Here is a 15,756-nt window from a genome sequence, read left to right as displayed (position 1 = left end):
GTAACAAACCCAACAGAATTCAGGGTATCACCTTCCGTTGGCATGTAATGCTACAAGCAGATGAAGAACTTCGTGTTAACCTAGAGCGTCGTGGTGTCCATTTTGTTTGTCACATTCGGAGACGGCCTGAGGATAATACGGTAGACACTGAGCTTTCGTGTTAGCCTTCGATGAAAATGTTTTACCTGAGAAAATTAAGGTCGTTGTTTGTAGATGTGATGTCAAAACATACGCCTTCTGTGATATGTTTTAAGTGCCAGAGGTTTGCACACACATCCTTCTGCTGCACTAATGACCAGAACACCCCCACCCATACACTGACATGTTCAGTTTCCAAGAGGGAGAAAAAAATCCAGGAATACAAAACATTTTACTGTCTGTCTTATCGAGATACTAAGATAGAGTTTGAACAATTCCATCCAGTCAATATAATGTCAAACTTTTCAAACAAAATCCACACCTCATGCGATAACAAGGTCTTTCACCTCCAAAGCAATTTTAAAACTGGTCAAGAAAAAGATTATAGGAGTTATACAGTTTGTACAGTGTTACTTGCATCCAGCTGCTTAGGCAGCAGGATAGGGAAGACAACAACAGTAGTGGGGGGAGGGGGCGGCATTGCTCTTGGATGGGATAGTGTGGAAGGAGAACGTTCTACATTGAAAACTTCACACAAATGCGAATCTCGTAGGACTTATAAGCTACAGCTAGCGTCTCCAGATGATTCTATTAACAGGTTACACCAGGGTGACCAATAACTTTACAAATAAACCATTTATTATTAAAAACACAATGAGTACTGGGTCACACAGACACTGCAACAACAGGAACAATTTGTTTTCACCTGTCTTGTACATCTTTTTGTCTTTACCTTGTTGCCATGTTGAAATTAGCTTCTTTTCCCAGGACACACTAACATATACACAATCTCATCTCACTAACATGCTCATGCAACTACAATTGTGATAGAATCCTGAAACAGTCTATATTAATCAAACTATTCGGGACAAGTAAGGGCAGTAGCATATAAAAAGCTAATGCTCTCAGTAGAAAATAAAAGTAAGATTCCTTCACTTATATTGTTACAAACCCATATAATAATCCTCATTTCACCAGCTATCAAGGGCTGTTAAAATAATATTACATTATTTCTTTGAAAACAATCTGTAGTCGTTCATGTATCACAGTAGGTAAGGAAGTTTTGGATGTTAACTATATGGCACAATACTATCCACTTGGCATGCTATCATTTGCCAAAAATTCATTTTGTATCTTGAACCGTTTGACACCTAAGAAATGTAATGAATATTTAACTTTCACTCTATCTTTTGCACAGTTATTGCTTAACATAGCAGTGTCACAATAACTAAAACCATTGATGAAATTATAAGCGGTTCATTATGAAGCTGAATGAGGCCATGGGAATCAAACATTTTACTGAATAGTATTATGAAAAAGATAGGTGCTACTCACAGTCGAAGTTAGGTACAACAAAAAGTCTGTCGGAAAGCGAGTTTTTGGCCAACAAGGCCATCTTCGAAATTGAACAGCATACACAAACACACTTGTGCAAATGCAAAACACACATACACACACACACACACACACACACACACACACACACACACACACACACACACACACACACACACACAGATATATATATATAAACAAAGATGCTGTGACTTACCACATGAGAAAGCGCTGGTAGATAGACACAATAAAAAACACAAACACACACACAAATTTCAAGCTTTCGCAACCCAAGGTTGTTTCATCAGGAAAGAGGGAAAGAGGGAAGGATGTGGGTTTTAAGGGATATTTTGTGTGTGTGTGTGTGTGTGTGTGTGTGTGTGTGTGTGTGTGTGTGTGTGTGTGAGAGAGAGAGAGAGAGAGAGAGATATGCATTCCCGAAACATATCCGAGGTGGCGAAGGACATTTCAGTGCTTAATAGAAGCAGCTCGCAGCTCAGTAGGCAACAGGCAACTGAGGCGGCCGTCCCTTAGGAACAGAGCCTTGGCTGACCTCTGCAAGATACTATTGACACAATTACACACACTTTGGAAGGAACAGTATCCTATTCTTCACACCTTCTTCACTGGAAACACGTACCTTAGTAATCCGAAGAAACAGCTACAGCTGTCAGACTGTGTCAAAGGGCACTTCAGTGGCACAAACACCATATTTCAATGTAATATTTAATAGCATTCAAGAGACTTCAAGCAAAGACATGGTTTTTGATATGAAAATGGAAAACATAAGTGTTAGGCGCAGTATGTATCATCTACAGGAGCCTACACCCCATTGTTTCAAGTATGGACTAAACTCCTTTACATTTGTAGCCACCCACCATCTACAGTAGTTCTTGGCATCTCCCTCAGTGACGACACCTGTACTGATCCTGAGGCCTTGCTGTACATTTTGCAGCACTCTTCATCGAAGTGTCCTCAAGCAGCAGCTACCATCCTAATTTCCTTACCTGGAAATGCCAGATGGAGCAAAACTCCTTATCCTTGTGTGCATGAAGTGTTGTATCACACATTGTTCAATTTAATAAAACACTCCTGGACCCAGTAAATCAACAGTGAAATGCTTAAACACACTAGCAACAGCATTAAATACCTCCTTGGGTTTTTCAATCATATTTGATGGGAAAGGGAGTTCCTCCCAGCTCCATGGTGAGAGGGCATTATTTTCTTATACTAAAACTGCAAAAAGACCCTCGACTTTTGACTAGCTATCGACAAATCTCTCTAACAAATGAGCCTTGTAAATTATTGGGAAGACTGCTCAACTGATGACCATGTTGGTACCTTGAAGCCAGAAGACATTCATCACAATTTCAAAGTGGCTTTTGGGCATTCCAGTCCATCACAGACCAACTGATTCATATCAAATCTACAATGTGTAGTGTTTTCACTTACTGCCAACATGTTACTGCGGCATCCTTTGACCTGCAGAAGGTGTAAAATACACCTGATGCCATCAAATCCTGTTCACACCACAAGAGTGGGTCTTCTGGAGCTGCTTACCCATTTTATCCAGTATTTCCTAGCCGTGTGACTGTTCTGCATCTGGATAGGTTCAACCCACAGCAGTCAATATATGCAAGAAACAGGGGCCCCTCAGGTACTGGATCTGAACGTACCCTCTTTGGCATTGCAATTGGTGGCCTCGCAACTGGAGACCCACGGTTGCACCATCTCTGTATGCGGATGCTGACCTTTGCTTGTATTGCAGAGGTACATCATTGTGCACTCCAGAGAGGTAACTTCTGGGGGCTGTGCGGAAAGTACATAAATGGGCTCTGAACTGTGGGTTTCAACTTTCTCCCACGAAAACTTGTGTCTTGCACTTTTGCAGACTCGGGGCTGTCCACTTGCACCCAGAACTTTACCTCGATAAACAGTTACTTGAAGTTGTTGAGACTTTCGAATTCATAAGCCTCATATGGGGCAGTAAGTTAGCGAGTTACCGTATGTATGTCAGCTTGAGGCAGATTGCACGAGGAAACTTGATGCCCTCAGATTTTTGAACAGCATTTCCTGGCATGCAGACCATAGACTTCATCTGCTAATCTATGAAGCATTGATTTTATCTTGCCTGGACTATGGGTGTGCTGCTTCTAAGTCAGCAGCACAGTTAATACTGAGCTTGTTTCACTGTGGTGGTGTGCAGTTGGCAACTGGAGCCTTCCAATATGAGGCCCATAGACAGCCTTCTGGTGGGAGTTGGTAGCTCACCACTGAGGCTCAGATGCCAGCAACTCTTGATAAACTGTGTGGTCATAGTCTGTCGGTTCTGATCGTTTGTCACACAAAAATGGGTGGAGCAGCTAGGATACAATGGGAGTCTCTGCTACAGCGACCTCAAGCACCCCCTTCGCTGCTGCTCTGCCCCCTCCTCCCACTGTGATGTGTACCCAGTCTGATGGCTTGGATGGACCTATGGCCCTAAGGAAAATACTCATCCCACCCACTCTCAGATGCCTGTTGCATCTGGTTCTCCACAACCACCCAAGTACAGCATGCCTCTGCACAGATGGGTTGAAAGTTGATAGGATTGGTTATACTTTTGCACATGCCAGGAAAGGAAGGAAGGTTGATGTTTGTGTCCCATTAACAATGAGGTCATTAGAGACTAAGCACAAGCTCAGATTAAGGAAGGACGGGGAAGGAAATTGCCCATGCCCTTTTAAAGAAACCAACCCAATATTTGCCTTGAACAATTCAGGAAAATCCCAGAAAACCTAAATCAGGATGGCTGGATGCTGCATACACGAAGGAGCACAAGAAGAATTCTTTGTCAAGTGCATGCTGTGTATTCACTGTCGGAGTTTGTCTCCATATCACAGGCTCTGCAGTATATTAAAATTCTCATAATGGAGGACTTCCTGATTTGTTGCAACTCCTAAGCTTCTTACAGGGTGTATCTTGACCCTAACCCATAAATTTTGTGGTTCCTAATATTCAAGACCTATTAGTTGACCTCCAAAGCTACTGTAGCATTCGCCCTGACACCAGGAAGTGTTGTTATTTGAGAAATGAATTCACTGACAAATTTGCTAAAGATGTAGCCACAGGAGACTAATTTGAACTTGGAGTACCGAGTACAGACCTAAGACTCTAACTGCAACATCAAATTTTGAAAACCTGTGATGTGGAATGGTGGGTTCCCACAGCCCTCAGCAATCTGAGAGTAATTAGAGGATCCATCAATGTGTGGTGTACTTTCCTCGAAGCTTCTCGGAATAATGCCATCATACTTGCTGATGATGGGATAGCGGCTAATAAAGTTCATACGTTGTCCTGAGGGAAAGAGGATTTTATATTAAAATTTTACGCACCTCATTTTCAGTGTCTGGGGCAGGTGCGGAGGGGGTACCTTTCACTGCAGTGCGTGCCCCGAGTGGGTTTAAAGTACTTTCTACTTATGCACTGTGGTCTGTGGTACAGAGTTACTGCATGGGGTTGTCTTAGGAGGGGGAGGACTAGGCCCAAGTAAGGGTTGAACATTATTCGTGACCAAAATATTTATTGAATAACATATACTTAAAAGATCAAACAAACAAATTAAGAAAAACTTACTTGTAAACTTTCAACAGTTAATTAAAAAACATATTAAGAACAAACACAAGAAGTCCCAAATTGATTAAATGTCATAAATGTGCACATCCCTGAACATGTGCTGCTGTGTTTACTTTGCATTCAAGTAAGACTTTAATACACTGTCACACTGACCTACATTATACTGTTGAAAACATAGGAAACACAAAATGTTGTATATGGTTATGAAAATATCTATGTTCAAAGACAACAAATAAATGTTGCACTTAACTGTCGCAATTATGGAAGCCAATACTTTCAACAGTGCAAATCACAGAGGCAAGGGAAATTTGTTGCAGTTCATTGACAATTAATTGCTTATCACTAAGTTTCAGTTCATATAATGAGATATAATATAATTATTAGGACACCAAATTTTTTTGTACAAACCTATGTGACAGAACAATGTATAAAATTTTATACAGTATTTTGCTTCAATATGACAACTACAACAAGAATGATTTGCATCACAAACAAATTAACAATTCACCTTACCATATTTTTGGACAGCCAGTTAATATATAATTTCCCCCCTCCCACGTGGATACTGTTGGTCAAGGGGCAGTGCAACCTGTGGTCTCAGAATCCAATTGACTGTGTCCTCGGTAGTTACTCAGCATAAATCGGATATAGACACCTCATTGATAATAGAGACAGTTCTGTGTGTGGCGCTAGTAACTGCTATTATTACCTTCTAGGAAAAAAAAATTAAAACATAAATGACCTTTAACCCCTCAGTCATGAAACTGAACACAAAAGAGCTATGAGCATAATTACACACCATGTACCAATAAAGAGGCAGAAACCAAACTCTCCAGTATTAATAGAAAAAAGAGAAAAAAAAGGCCTCATTACTGAAAACGTGCCAAAGTTTCAACAAGGAGATGATGAGATTTGCCTGCTGTGGCATTTCAGTTTCAAAACAATGCCTGATGGCATAATGATACAAAGGGACTGTGGTGCGAGATGGAAAGTCAGCAAGATTTGAATGGATGCACACAGTTAGCAAACTAACTTTGATTACATTAGCAGACAGTACCTTAAATATCAAGCAGTTGGCATGAATCCTCTTCTCCCAGAATTAACAAGTTAACTAGCAAGCAATAAATGAGGTAACTTAAAATATAGTCCACAAAGCCAGACGGTAAAAACACAGTATGTTTTTAATTACAGTCACAGACCCTGGACCTGACAATTATCCTTTTTCTCAAATAATTTTACATGACTTTCCAAGTGCAACGAGGAAGATGTTTTGTCCCTTTAAACCCATAATAACTGTTGCCATCCACTATGCCTACCATATCTGATGCCATACTTTGCTGTAAGCCCCTGACTTTCATGCAGATATTATCTGCTGTTTTATTTCAATAGCATTTTTTAATGATTTTCCAGAAATGATTTGTCTGTTTGACTTTAGGGCTGTTACTCAGTAAAATTTGGAGTTGATTTTATTAGAAGATACTCTGCTACAACAGATTTTTCAGTATGGCATAGCTGCAAACTTATAGCGTTCTTTGTGCCACTTTGTACAGTGCTGTCTCATGAAATGAACTCTATGAAAGTGCTAATGAGTTTCATAAAATATTGCAGGATTTCCTGCCCATCCAACCAGAGAAAAACTGTACACATTCATTCATTCTTTGTTATTTTATCCATTTGTGGCTGGTTGCATCATTCACCAACATCCTTTCTTTATTCATTCGTTTATTTATTCATTCGTTTATTTATTCATTCGTTTATTTATTCATTCGTTTATTTATTCATTCGTTTCTTTATTCATTCGTTTCTTTATTCATTCGTTTCTTTATTCATTCGCTTCTTTATTCATTCGCTTCTTTATTCATTCGCTTCTTTATTCATTCGCTTCTTTATTCATTCGCTTCTTTATTCATTCGCTTCTTTATTCATTCGCTTCTTTATTCATTCGTTTCTTTATTCATTCGTTTCTTTATTCATTCGTTTCTTTATTTCATTCGTTTCTTTATTCATTCGTTTCTTTATTCATTCGTTTCTTTATTCATTCGTTTCTTCATTCATTCGTTTCTTCATTCATTCATTCATTCATTCAATGTGCCCCATAGACCCCACCAAGGAGGAGAATTGTCAGGGATGCTCAACAAGTGAAGTTATTCATTAACAGAGAATAAGCTAATCATAGGAATTTAATCTGGACACTAGATCAACAATATTCTGTTGCTATACTGCTTAATATTGTTTGTGATTACTCCAGCTAAATGCAACACGTAGCAGTAAATTAGAAGTAGAGCTGCTACATCGAAAATGGCTGGCATTTCCTCAGTTCTTTTAAGTAGCTGCAGTATATCTTCTGTTGGTGACTTAATACTTACCTCATTACATGGGCAGTTTTCAGACAAAATAGTCACTTAACATCTGTAACAACAGACCCCTATTTACTATACAATTCTATTTACCAGGCAGCCCCAACAGTGAATACTGGTACTTGCCAGATAGCTAACAGCAATTTTCCATCCTTATGCCTAGATAAAAAATATGTAGGAGTGGATGATGAGGTATTTTTAAAACTTTCCGTACATCATGTTGGATAGAACCTTTTTGAATGTGTGTCCATAACACCACTCTGAACCCTATCCAAGGAGGCAATGTACACATTTGCAGAGCACTAGTGGTCATGGTTTACTTGTACATTGCACTATTACCTGTATGTTAACACTGAGCTACGAGGGGCCCCTACTGAGTGCTGTTTACCCAAATGTATTATATACTGATGCAGCTGAAACAGTATTAAAATCTTATTTCTGTTGCCGATACCACTGCAAATCGATGCAGATTCTGCAATGTGTCTTGTACTTTGAAGTAAAAGTGAGAAAGGTGCAATGGAGATGCAAGGATGCAATTTTTCAATACACTGTCGTTTGCTGCAAGGCACGAAACATAGAGGAATACAGGTATCTTCATATAACCACCCTATTGTAGTTCATGCAGCACACATGAGGTATCACAGTTTTATTAGTGAAGCAGCATTGTCAGTGATTTGATTTGGAGACAGTTTGACCAGAAGTGGTACAGCACATGTTATAAGCGGTTGTTACTTGCAGTCTGCATCTCGTCCCCTTCACTCATTTACCTGGGAGGCGCGAGCTGCCTCCCTGCTGGGAACCGGGAACCCCCTGCCCGGGGTCCCGCGCCAGTGAATGCCCGCCTCGTGCTGTGGGTCGGTGGCACGAGGGAGTGTCAGGAAGTGGTGGCGTTTCTTGACAGGGAAGGTCAGTAGCACTCCAGAGCCGGCCATACTGGACACACAGGTGCAAAGAAGCTTCGTGCATGTTTGCTGCTTTGTGTTGATTAATATTTTCAGCTGCTGAACTGAACATAACTTGCAATGTGGTAAGTGAAAATATTATGCAATGATACCTGCTCGATTACTGCTGATATGAGTAGGGATATCTGATACCTGCTGATGGACAGGTAGCTTGACATTTACACAATGGTAACTAAAAATATAACTTATTATTTTTAGAGACACACGCTTGAGCTAAAGTAGATTCTGTTTACCAAAATGCAGTGCCTGTGTGTGAGCTGGGTTTTCATTAGGCTAGTCCAAATGAGGAGAACTAAAACAATGAAAGTCGTGCATAACACTTTAATTGCTGCTGCTGGGAGTTGGTGTGAAGCTAGGAAATGCCATGATGAAAATGGGGAAAAGGATGATTAAGAAGAAAAAAGTCATGGTAAACTTTAATTGCTGGGATTACTAGCTGTTTCTTTGCTTAAAGTAATCTCCTATGCTGCTGCAAGAAGGAATGCTAATTTTTGTACTGTGAGAGCGCAATATTCAGAACCATATTATTTCTGAAATGGGTAAAAATTCAGTTAGTTCTACAAGGTTGAGTAAACTTCAAGTAAGTTTATTACTGTTGTATGAAAAGAGGTTCTTATCCAGTTCCTTGGTAAAGCAAAGTAAGTTGACTATAGAGTTGGAGCAGTGGCACTGTTAATCTGATATTAAATATAAAATAAAAAGAACCGAATTGTTAAGTAACTCGACACATACATCATACAGGATTTTCAGGAAAACTAACATTTTGTTCATGTGATGTGTACCTCAGTTCATACAAGAGTGATGCACTTTATGTTAAATATTGTAGCTACATACATGACCTTTTGATTAATGATCTACTGTTTATTTTGCACCATGTAGATGATGTTTGAAAATGATCAGTTTTTATTTCTGCTGCACTACCACTGCAGTGATTTGTGCTGGCTTAGGAGTTGTACAGAAAGAAGACGTATGCAAGACTTGTGAAGAAAGGTTTGGAAAACTTCGGATGACAAAAGTGCATTGCTGTCAGCTTGTTTATCACTATGTTGTTGTTGTTATTGTTGTTGTAGCCTTCAGTTGAAAGACTATTTTTGTAAAGTTTTCCATGCTAGTCTATCTTGTGCGAGTATATTTATCTATTCATAACTGCTGAAACATATGTCCATTTGAACCTGCTGAAGCTTTAGTCTCTCTCTTCAATATTTTTTACCTCCCCCCCCCCCCCCCCTCCTTCCCACTGTGTTTACTGAATTAACTATTTCTTGATACTTGCGGGTGTGTTCTACTACCCTACACCTTCTTTTCATAAAGTTCTCCCCATTTTGATTCAATACTTATTCATTAGTTACCCAGTCTACTCATCTAATCTTCAGCATTCTTCTGTAGCAGCATATTTCCAACACTTCTATTGTGTTCATGCGTTAAGTTCACTTCAGTACAAAGCCACACTTAAGAAAAATACCTTCAGAAGAGACTTCCAACACTTAAATTTATATTCAGTGTTAATGTATTTCACTTTTTCAGAAACGCTTATTATGCTATTGAAATACAGCATTTTATATCCTCTTTGCTTCTGCCATCATCAGTCATTTTGCTGTCCAACTAGCAAAATTCATCTACTTCTTTCCTGTCTGATTCGCACATCACCACCTCATTTAATTTCACTATCTCAGTTACTGTTAGTTGTGATCCCTTTGGATAGGCTAATTAAGGACCATATGCTAATTTCAATTCCTTATTCATTGTTCTTTTTTCTCATCTGCTTATCTCTTCACAGTGTTTTGTTTGTTCACAATGTTTTTTTCTTCCTGTCTTCTGCCAGCTTCAGATAAGCTTTTTTCACTCTCCCACCATGTAATCCTTTCATATTCAATATTTTTTTCTTAAACATTTCTGCCAGTTGTTTCTTCAGCTTTTCTGTTACTTTTTCTAAACACTACTTTATTTTGTGTATCCACTTGTTGATGACTTCTTATACCACAAATATTTGAAGACCTTTTTGGTTAATCTACTGTCTTGCATTAGATATAAACGACACTCATTTTCTCATTACTTCTGAATTTTTTCTATGTTTCAATAAATTTCATCACTACTACATAATTTTCAACCTTCCATAGCTTTTTGTGGGCCTAATATTTTCTTAATGATTCATATTTCAGGTATTTACTATTTATCTAAATTATAGTTTGGTGCTAGACATTCACTTGCATATAGACATTCTGTCTTTACTTCTGTATTTTAATGCCTTATTTTTGCATTTTTTGACTTGTATCATTTGTTGTTAGTTCTTCAGTTATACCATAGACCCCTTCCATTTTGTGTGTCTTTTCCTCTACAGCTGCTACTTCCAAACCATTTTTTGAATTATCTTCCAAACGTATTAGAATTGTAAAGCTTTTCTATTTGGCTAATATCCGTTTTCAGAAAAGTGTTCAAAATTTGGCTTCTTCTGCAGAAATTAATGAGCCGGTACTACTGGCTACTTCTCCTAAAAGTTTAATGTGCATTACAGCATATGTCACATTTTCAGAAAGTATAACAGTCATTTGCAAATGCAAGACAGTTTATTCCAATAAGTTATTTTTGTTTCCTCTTGCCAATCATATTGGCGAACTCTTATATTTGTTCAGTTTTTCGTTTTAAATTTTCAGTGTTTTTGTAGAACACAATTAAAAAGAAGTAGGGAGAGGCCATCATCTTGCTGTAAACCTGTGTTTATTTCGAAGCCTTTGGATATTTCTCCCACAAATTTCACTTGAGATACTGTGTGTGTAAGTGTTCCATGAATTAGATTTCCTAATTTAGAATTTACACCAAATTCTCTGACTATTCTGTCTATAGGTAGTATGTCAACAGAATCAAAGGCCTTTTGAAACGAACAAATATTACTACAGTAATTCAGTAATCTGTGGCAAATGATAGACTTCAAATTAAGTATTTGTTCAGAAAATGACCTGCCCTCCCTAAACCCACCTTGATGTTCACCTAAATGATTTTCCAGTGTTGTTTCTATTCTGTTTAGTAAAATATATTATATTTCGTCCTTTTTTTAAATAGATTAGGGGGAGGGGGGGGGGGGGTGAAACATGGTGCCAGCACATAACCTGCTCCTCTCCGATAGCGCCTATGTAACTGCTGAGTTTAATGTCCTCATCTGATAGATGGATACCCACAAACAGTGTTACATCCCCTCACTCCATGAGAAATTGTGGAAAGATTTGTAATTTAAATCAGGACATTGGTGCCAAGACTGGTGATCAGAAACGTAATGCTGCTACATTCTCTCCCCTTGGTTGCCAAATGATGGCAGTGGATATTTCGTCCACCATCAGAATTCAAACTGGCTTACGCCAGAATTGCTTGTGACAGCACAGGCATTGTTGGTATCCTTTGCTACAAATTCAGGTACAGGCCATTCATACACATTCACCACAGAGAAATATGAACAGTTTACAAACTTCACTTTTCAGAAATGCTAGTATTCTTTCTTCAAAGTCCTATGATCATCCCTTTTTGCAACTTGTACAAATTGTTTAACTTTCCATTTTAACAGAGAGCAAAGTATGTGTAGGCAGCTTGCTAATTTTGTGACATATTTACATTATCATGTAATTTTCCACACTAATAATTTTCTTTGTCTTCACTATTCAATTATTGCTCGCATTATACCATTTCAGTCAATTTCACACTTTTCAGTAAATATTTTTATAAAAGACTTTCCTGGTGAATTGCAGTATTGGTTTCTTCTTGGGAAATTAGTAGAGTGATATCTTCATTTGGGAGCAACATTTCAACAAGTTTTTTTTAATTTGTATTTGGTGCTGAAGTCTATCAATCTATCCCTTCCTCTAGTCAAGTTGTGCCACAAATTTCTTTTCTCCCAAATCTTGTTCAGTAGCTCTTCATGAGGTGTCTAGTTTACCCTCAGAACTCTTCTGTAACACAACTTTTCAGAAACTTCTGTTCTCCTCTCACCTGTACTGTTCCTGTTTATTGTCTGCACTTCAGTTCCATGAAGGACTGATATCTAGGTGAATACTTTCTCAAAAAAACTTCCTAATACTTAAATTTTATTAGATGTTAACATATTTTTGTTTTTCAGAAACACTTTTCTCGTTATTGCCGGTCTGCATTTTCAGTTACTGTGCTACCCAAATGCCAAAATTATTTCATAAACAAATTTTCAGAGACCACCTGATTAATTCCACTACACTCTATTAGTCTTTTTTACTTTCAATGATGTTGATCTTGTAATATGTTTTTCAAGGCGTTTTCCATTCCATTCGGCTGCTCTTCAGTGTACAGATTGAATAACATGGGGGCTGGGGTTGCAGCCCTGTGTCCTTGCAATCTCAACTATCTACAAGTTGTAGATAAAATTTCACTCCATTTCATTTTCTTGTACATCTCATTAATTCACTATTATAATTATAAACAATGAAATGTTGAAATTAAAAGAATTTCATAGTTACTGCAGGATAGGTGAAATTAAGAACGTTTGTAAACCAAGAAACTCATTATTTTGAATGAGTATAGATCAATGTTGCAGTAAAAGCTTATTGGCTGGATTGAAAGTTGTTAGAACACGTGGTACTAAGGTAATTAAAGACTCAATTTCTTCTGCAAAATGAAAATTCTTTGGTGAAACTAACTACACAATAGGAATAGGCAAAACATAATTTACTGTCTGAATAATAAGATTGTGGGAAAGATTGTCTCTGAAGTAATTTTCATATTTACCAGGTCTGAAATTGAATTGGAATAAAGGAGACCAGTGTTTGCTCTGAGAGATAGAAAAACAAATGAAGGTATTCCACTTTGCTATGTTTTAACCATTGTATGTTATACAATGTAGATACCTCTTTTAGGGGGACATAATTTGACTCAACAGGCTAGTGACTATGTTAATGTCCAAAGTACTTCTTAATTGAGGCTAGCAGTTAAGTTTTCTGTGACTTTAGTTAGGGACATATAGTCACAAAGTCTGCCGATTAATGTCGTTTATGGTGTGTTCTAAGTATAATTATAAAAGTAGAAATACTTGTAATGCTAAACCCTGTGATAATAAATAAAGTACATCAAAATCATAATGTACATAAATAATGTAATTTGGAATAGTTGAGAACATTTGTAAATACTTTATACTGACTTTATGGATTACATTTGTTTCTTGGTAGATTTCATATCTCTTAATTCAGATTTCATTTCTTATGATATAACATGGATAGATAAAAAATCTACTCACCAAGTGGCAGCAGGAGAAAACATACGATATGGAAATCTCCAAGCTTTCGGAGCTAGTGGCTCCTCCTTCTGGCGGAAAAGTCGACAGGAAAGGAAGAGGGATGAAGGGAAAGGACTGACGAGGTTTAGGGAATGTGGAGAGTTATGGAAAAGTTGCCCAGAACCCTGGTTCACTGGACAGGATGAGAATGAAAGGCTGATTGTTGGTGCTTGCACCAGATGAGATTTGAAAACCTGAGAATTTAAATGTGGAAAATTGAGGAATAAGGAATACATAATTTACTTTTAAAAAAATTATGCAAGAGGCAGTAAGAGCAGAAAGCTAAGTGTGTTATGTGTGGTACACAGGTGAGAGAGGCAGGAAAAAACTGACAGATCAGAAAATAAAATGTATAGTAAGGAGTGAAGAAGAGGAATACTTACAGAAAAGAAATGCTGGAACCACAGAAAGTAATGTAAATTTAGGCCATGAGGGTGGCGAGAATTCAGTACTCATTGTGATGCCATTTTCTGCCTGCTGAGTTGGAGAAACTGGTGACAGGCAAGAGAACCTAGTTGTCATGTGTAGTGAAACAGGCACAGAGGTCATACGTGTCATGTTGTGGATCGTGCTCTGCAACAGGACATTGTGTATTACTGGGATACACAATCTGTCTGGGCCTACTCATCCTAACTGAAAACTTGGTAGTTGTCACACCAATGCAGAAGACCAAATAGTATGTACTTAAAGGCTGGTACATGACAGGTTGTTTCTCATGTGGCTGTCCCTTTGATAATACATGTTTTGCCAGTTACAGAGCTGGTATAGGTGGTAGGACAGTGTGTCGGGCAAGTCTCCAACAGTTATGGTCACAGGGCTTGTATTCATAGGCTAGGGAAATGGGAGCAGAGGGAGCATAGGATCTGACAAGTGTATTGTGGAGATAGTTGTAGGGGAAGGGTGCTGGTGATGAGAAACTATTCTAGGTGTGGCGAGCAAAATCGGGCAGAATGGACTTCATTTCAGAACACAATTTTAGGAAGTTGTGGCCTTGTCAAAGTAGTTGGTTAATACATTCCAGACCTGGAAATCACCGTGTGAAAAGAGGTGTACTTCTGTGTTGTTTTTGGAGGAATCATCATTGGCTGTAACAGACTGGAGTGTCGGCTTTTGAACTAGGCTGGTGAGATAGTTACATACAGTGAAGGCTGAGGTGAGAATGGTGGTGTAATGCTGTTAAGAGTCTGCATCTGAACAAATACGTTTGCCCGGAATGCAAAGGCTGTGTGGGATGGTACATTTGATGTAAAAAGGGTGGCAACTGTCAAAATGTAAGTACTGTTGTTTGTTTGTAGGTCTAATGTGAACAGACGCGTGTAGCTGATGCTCATTGAGGATGAGATCAACATCAAAAAATGAGGCAAGAGATTTGGAATAGGACATATGAAATTTAATTGGGAGAAAGTATTTAGTAAAAATATTTCTATAGCCAAGATCACATAAATACTTGTTTTCGACAACTGAGTTAGACAGACTTTGCTGTAAACTACTGGTCTTCAAGAATTATTGTGAGTTGTAACCTCATGCCAAGTTGTCATGTTAGTGGATCAAAAGTAGCTCATTATCCAAAGTTTTGTCAGAAATAAAACGTTTACAATCAAAAAGCACATTATGCTCATGGCCTTGTCCATATAAGTAGCACTCACAGGTGATTTTGAAGTCTTAAAAAACACAGTATACAGTAAAATGTACAATAGCTTGACACATTCTATTCATTGAAAAAACACCTTTAGATGTTACAAATCACAATGAACATGTTTTGCAACAATAATTCTTGAAGATTACAGCAAAGCCTGCTGAAACCGGTTGTCAAAAATAAAGTAGTTAAGCAATCTTGGCCATAGGAAGTTTTTTACAGAGTAAAACAGATTGGTCTTTCTCATTTCTCAGCATAGAAATTTTAAGCAAGAATGTATTTAGATTCCAAAAAATTCAACAGGACAGCCCCGCCATGAGTGCATTACGAAGATATCGTCACTGTATCTAAACCAATCCAGTGGCTGAAGGCTTGTAGGCCCCAGGAAAGTCCCATCCAAGCAACCCATGAAAATATTGGCATAGGAAG

At 38.2% G+C, this 15,756-nt stretch overlaps 1 protein-coding gene across 1 annotated transcript in view; it reads left to right on the top strand.

Moving 5' to 3' along the window:
- The window catches only part of LOC124789528, a 154,580-nt gene that overhangs the window by 87,249 nt on the left and 51,575 nt on the right, over positions 1 to 15,756 (top strand). The window contains exon 8 of the mRNA XM_047256922.1: positions 8,184 to 8,351. Within this exon, the coding sequence (XP_047112878.1) occupies positions 8,184 to 8,351 (168 nt within the window). The remainder of the gene's footprint in view (positions 1 to 8,183; positions 8,352 to 15,756) is intronic.

Source organism: Schistocerca piceifrons, chromosome 3, assembly GCF_021461385.2.
Source record: "Schistocerca piceifrons isolate TAMUIC-IGC-003096 chromosome 3, iqSchPice1.1, whole genome shotgun sequence".
NCBI classification, from domain to species: Eukaryota; Metazoa; Arthropoda; class Insecta; order Orthoptera; family Acrididae; genus Schistocerca; species Schistocerca piceifrons.
Note: the sequence above shows the minus strand (reverse complement) of the source record. Positions and strands in the feature narration are given on the sequence as shown.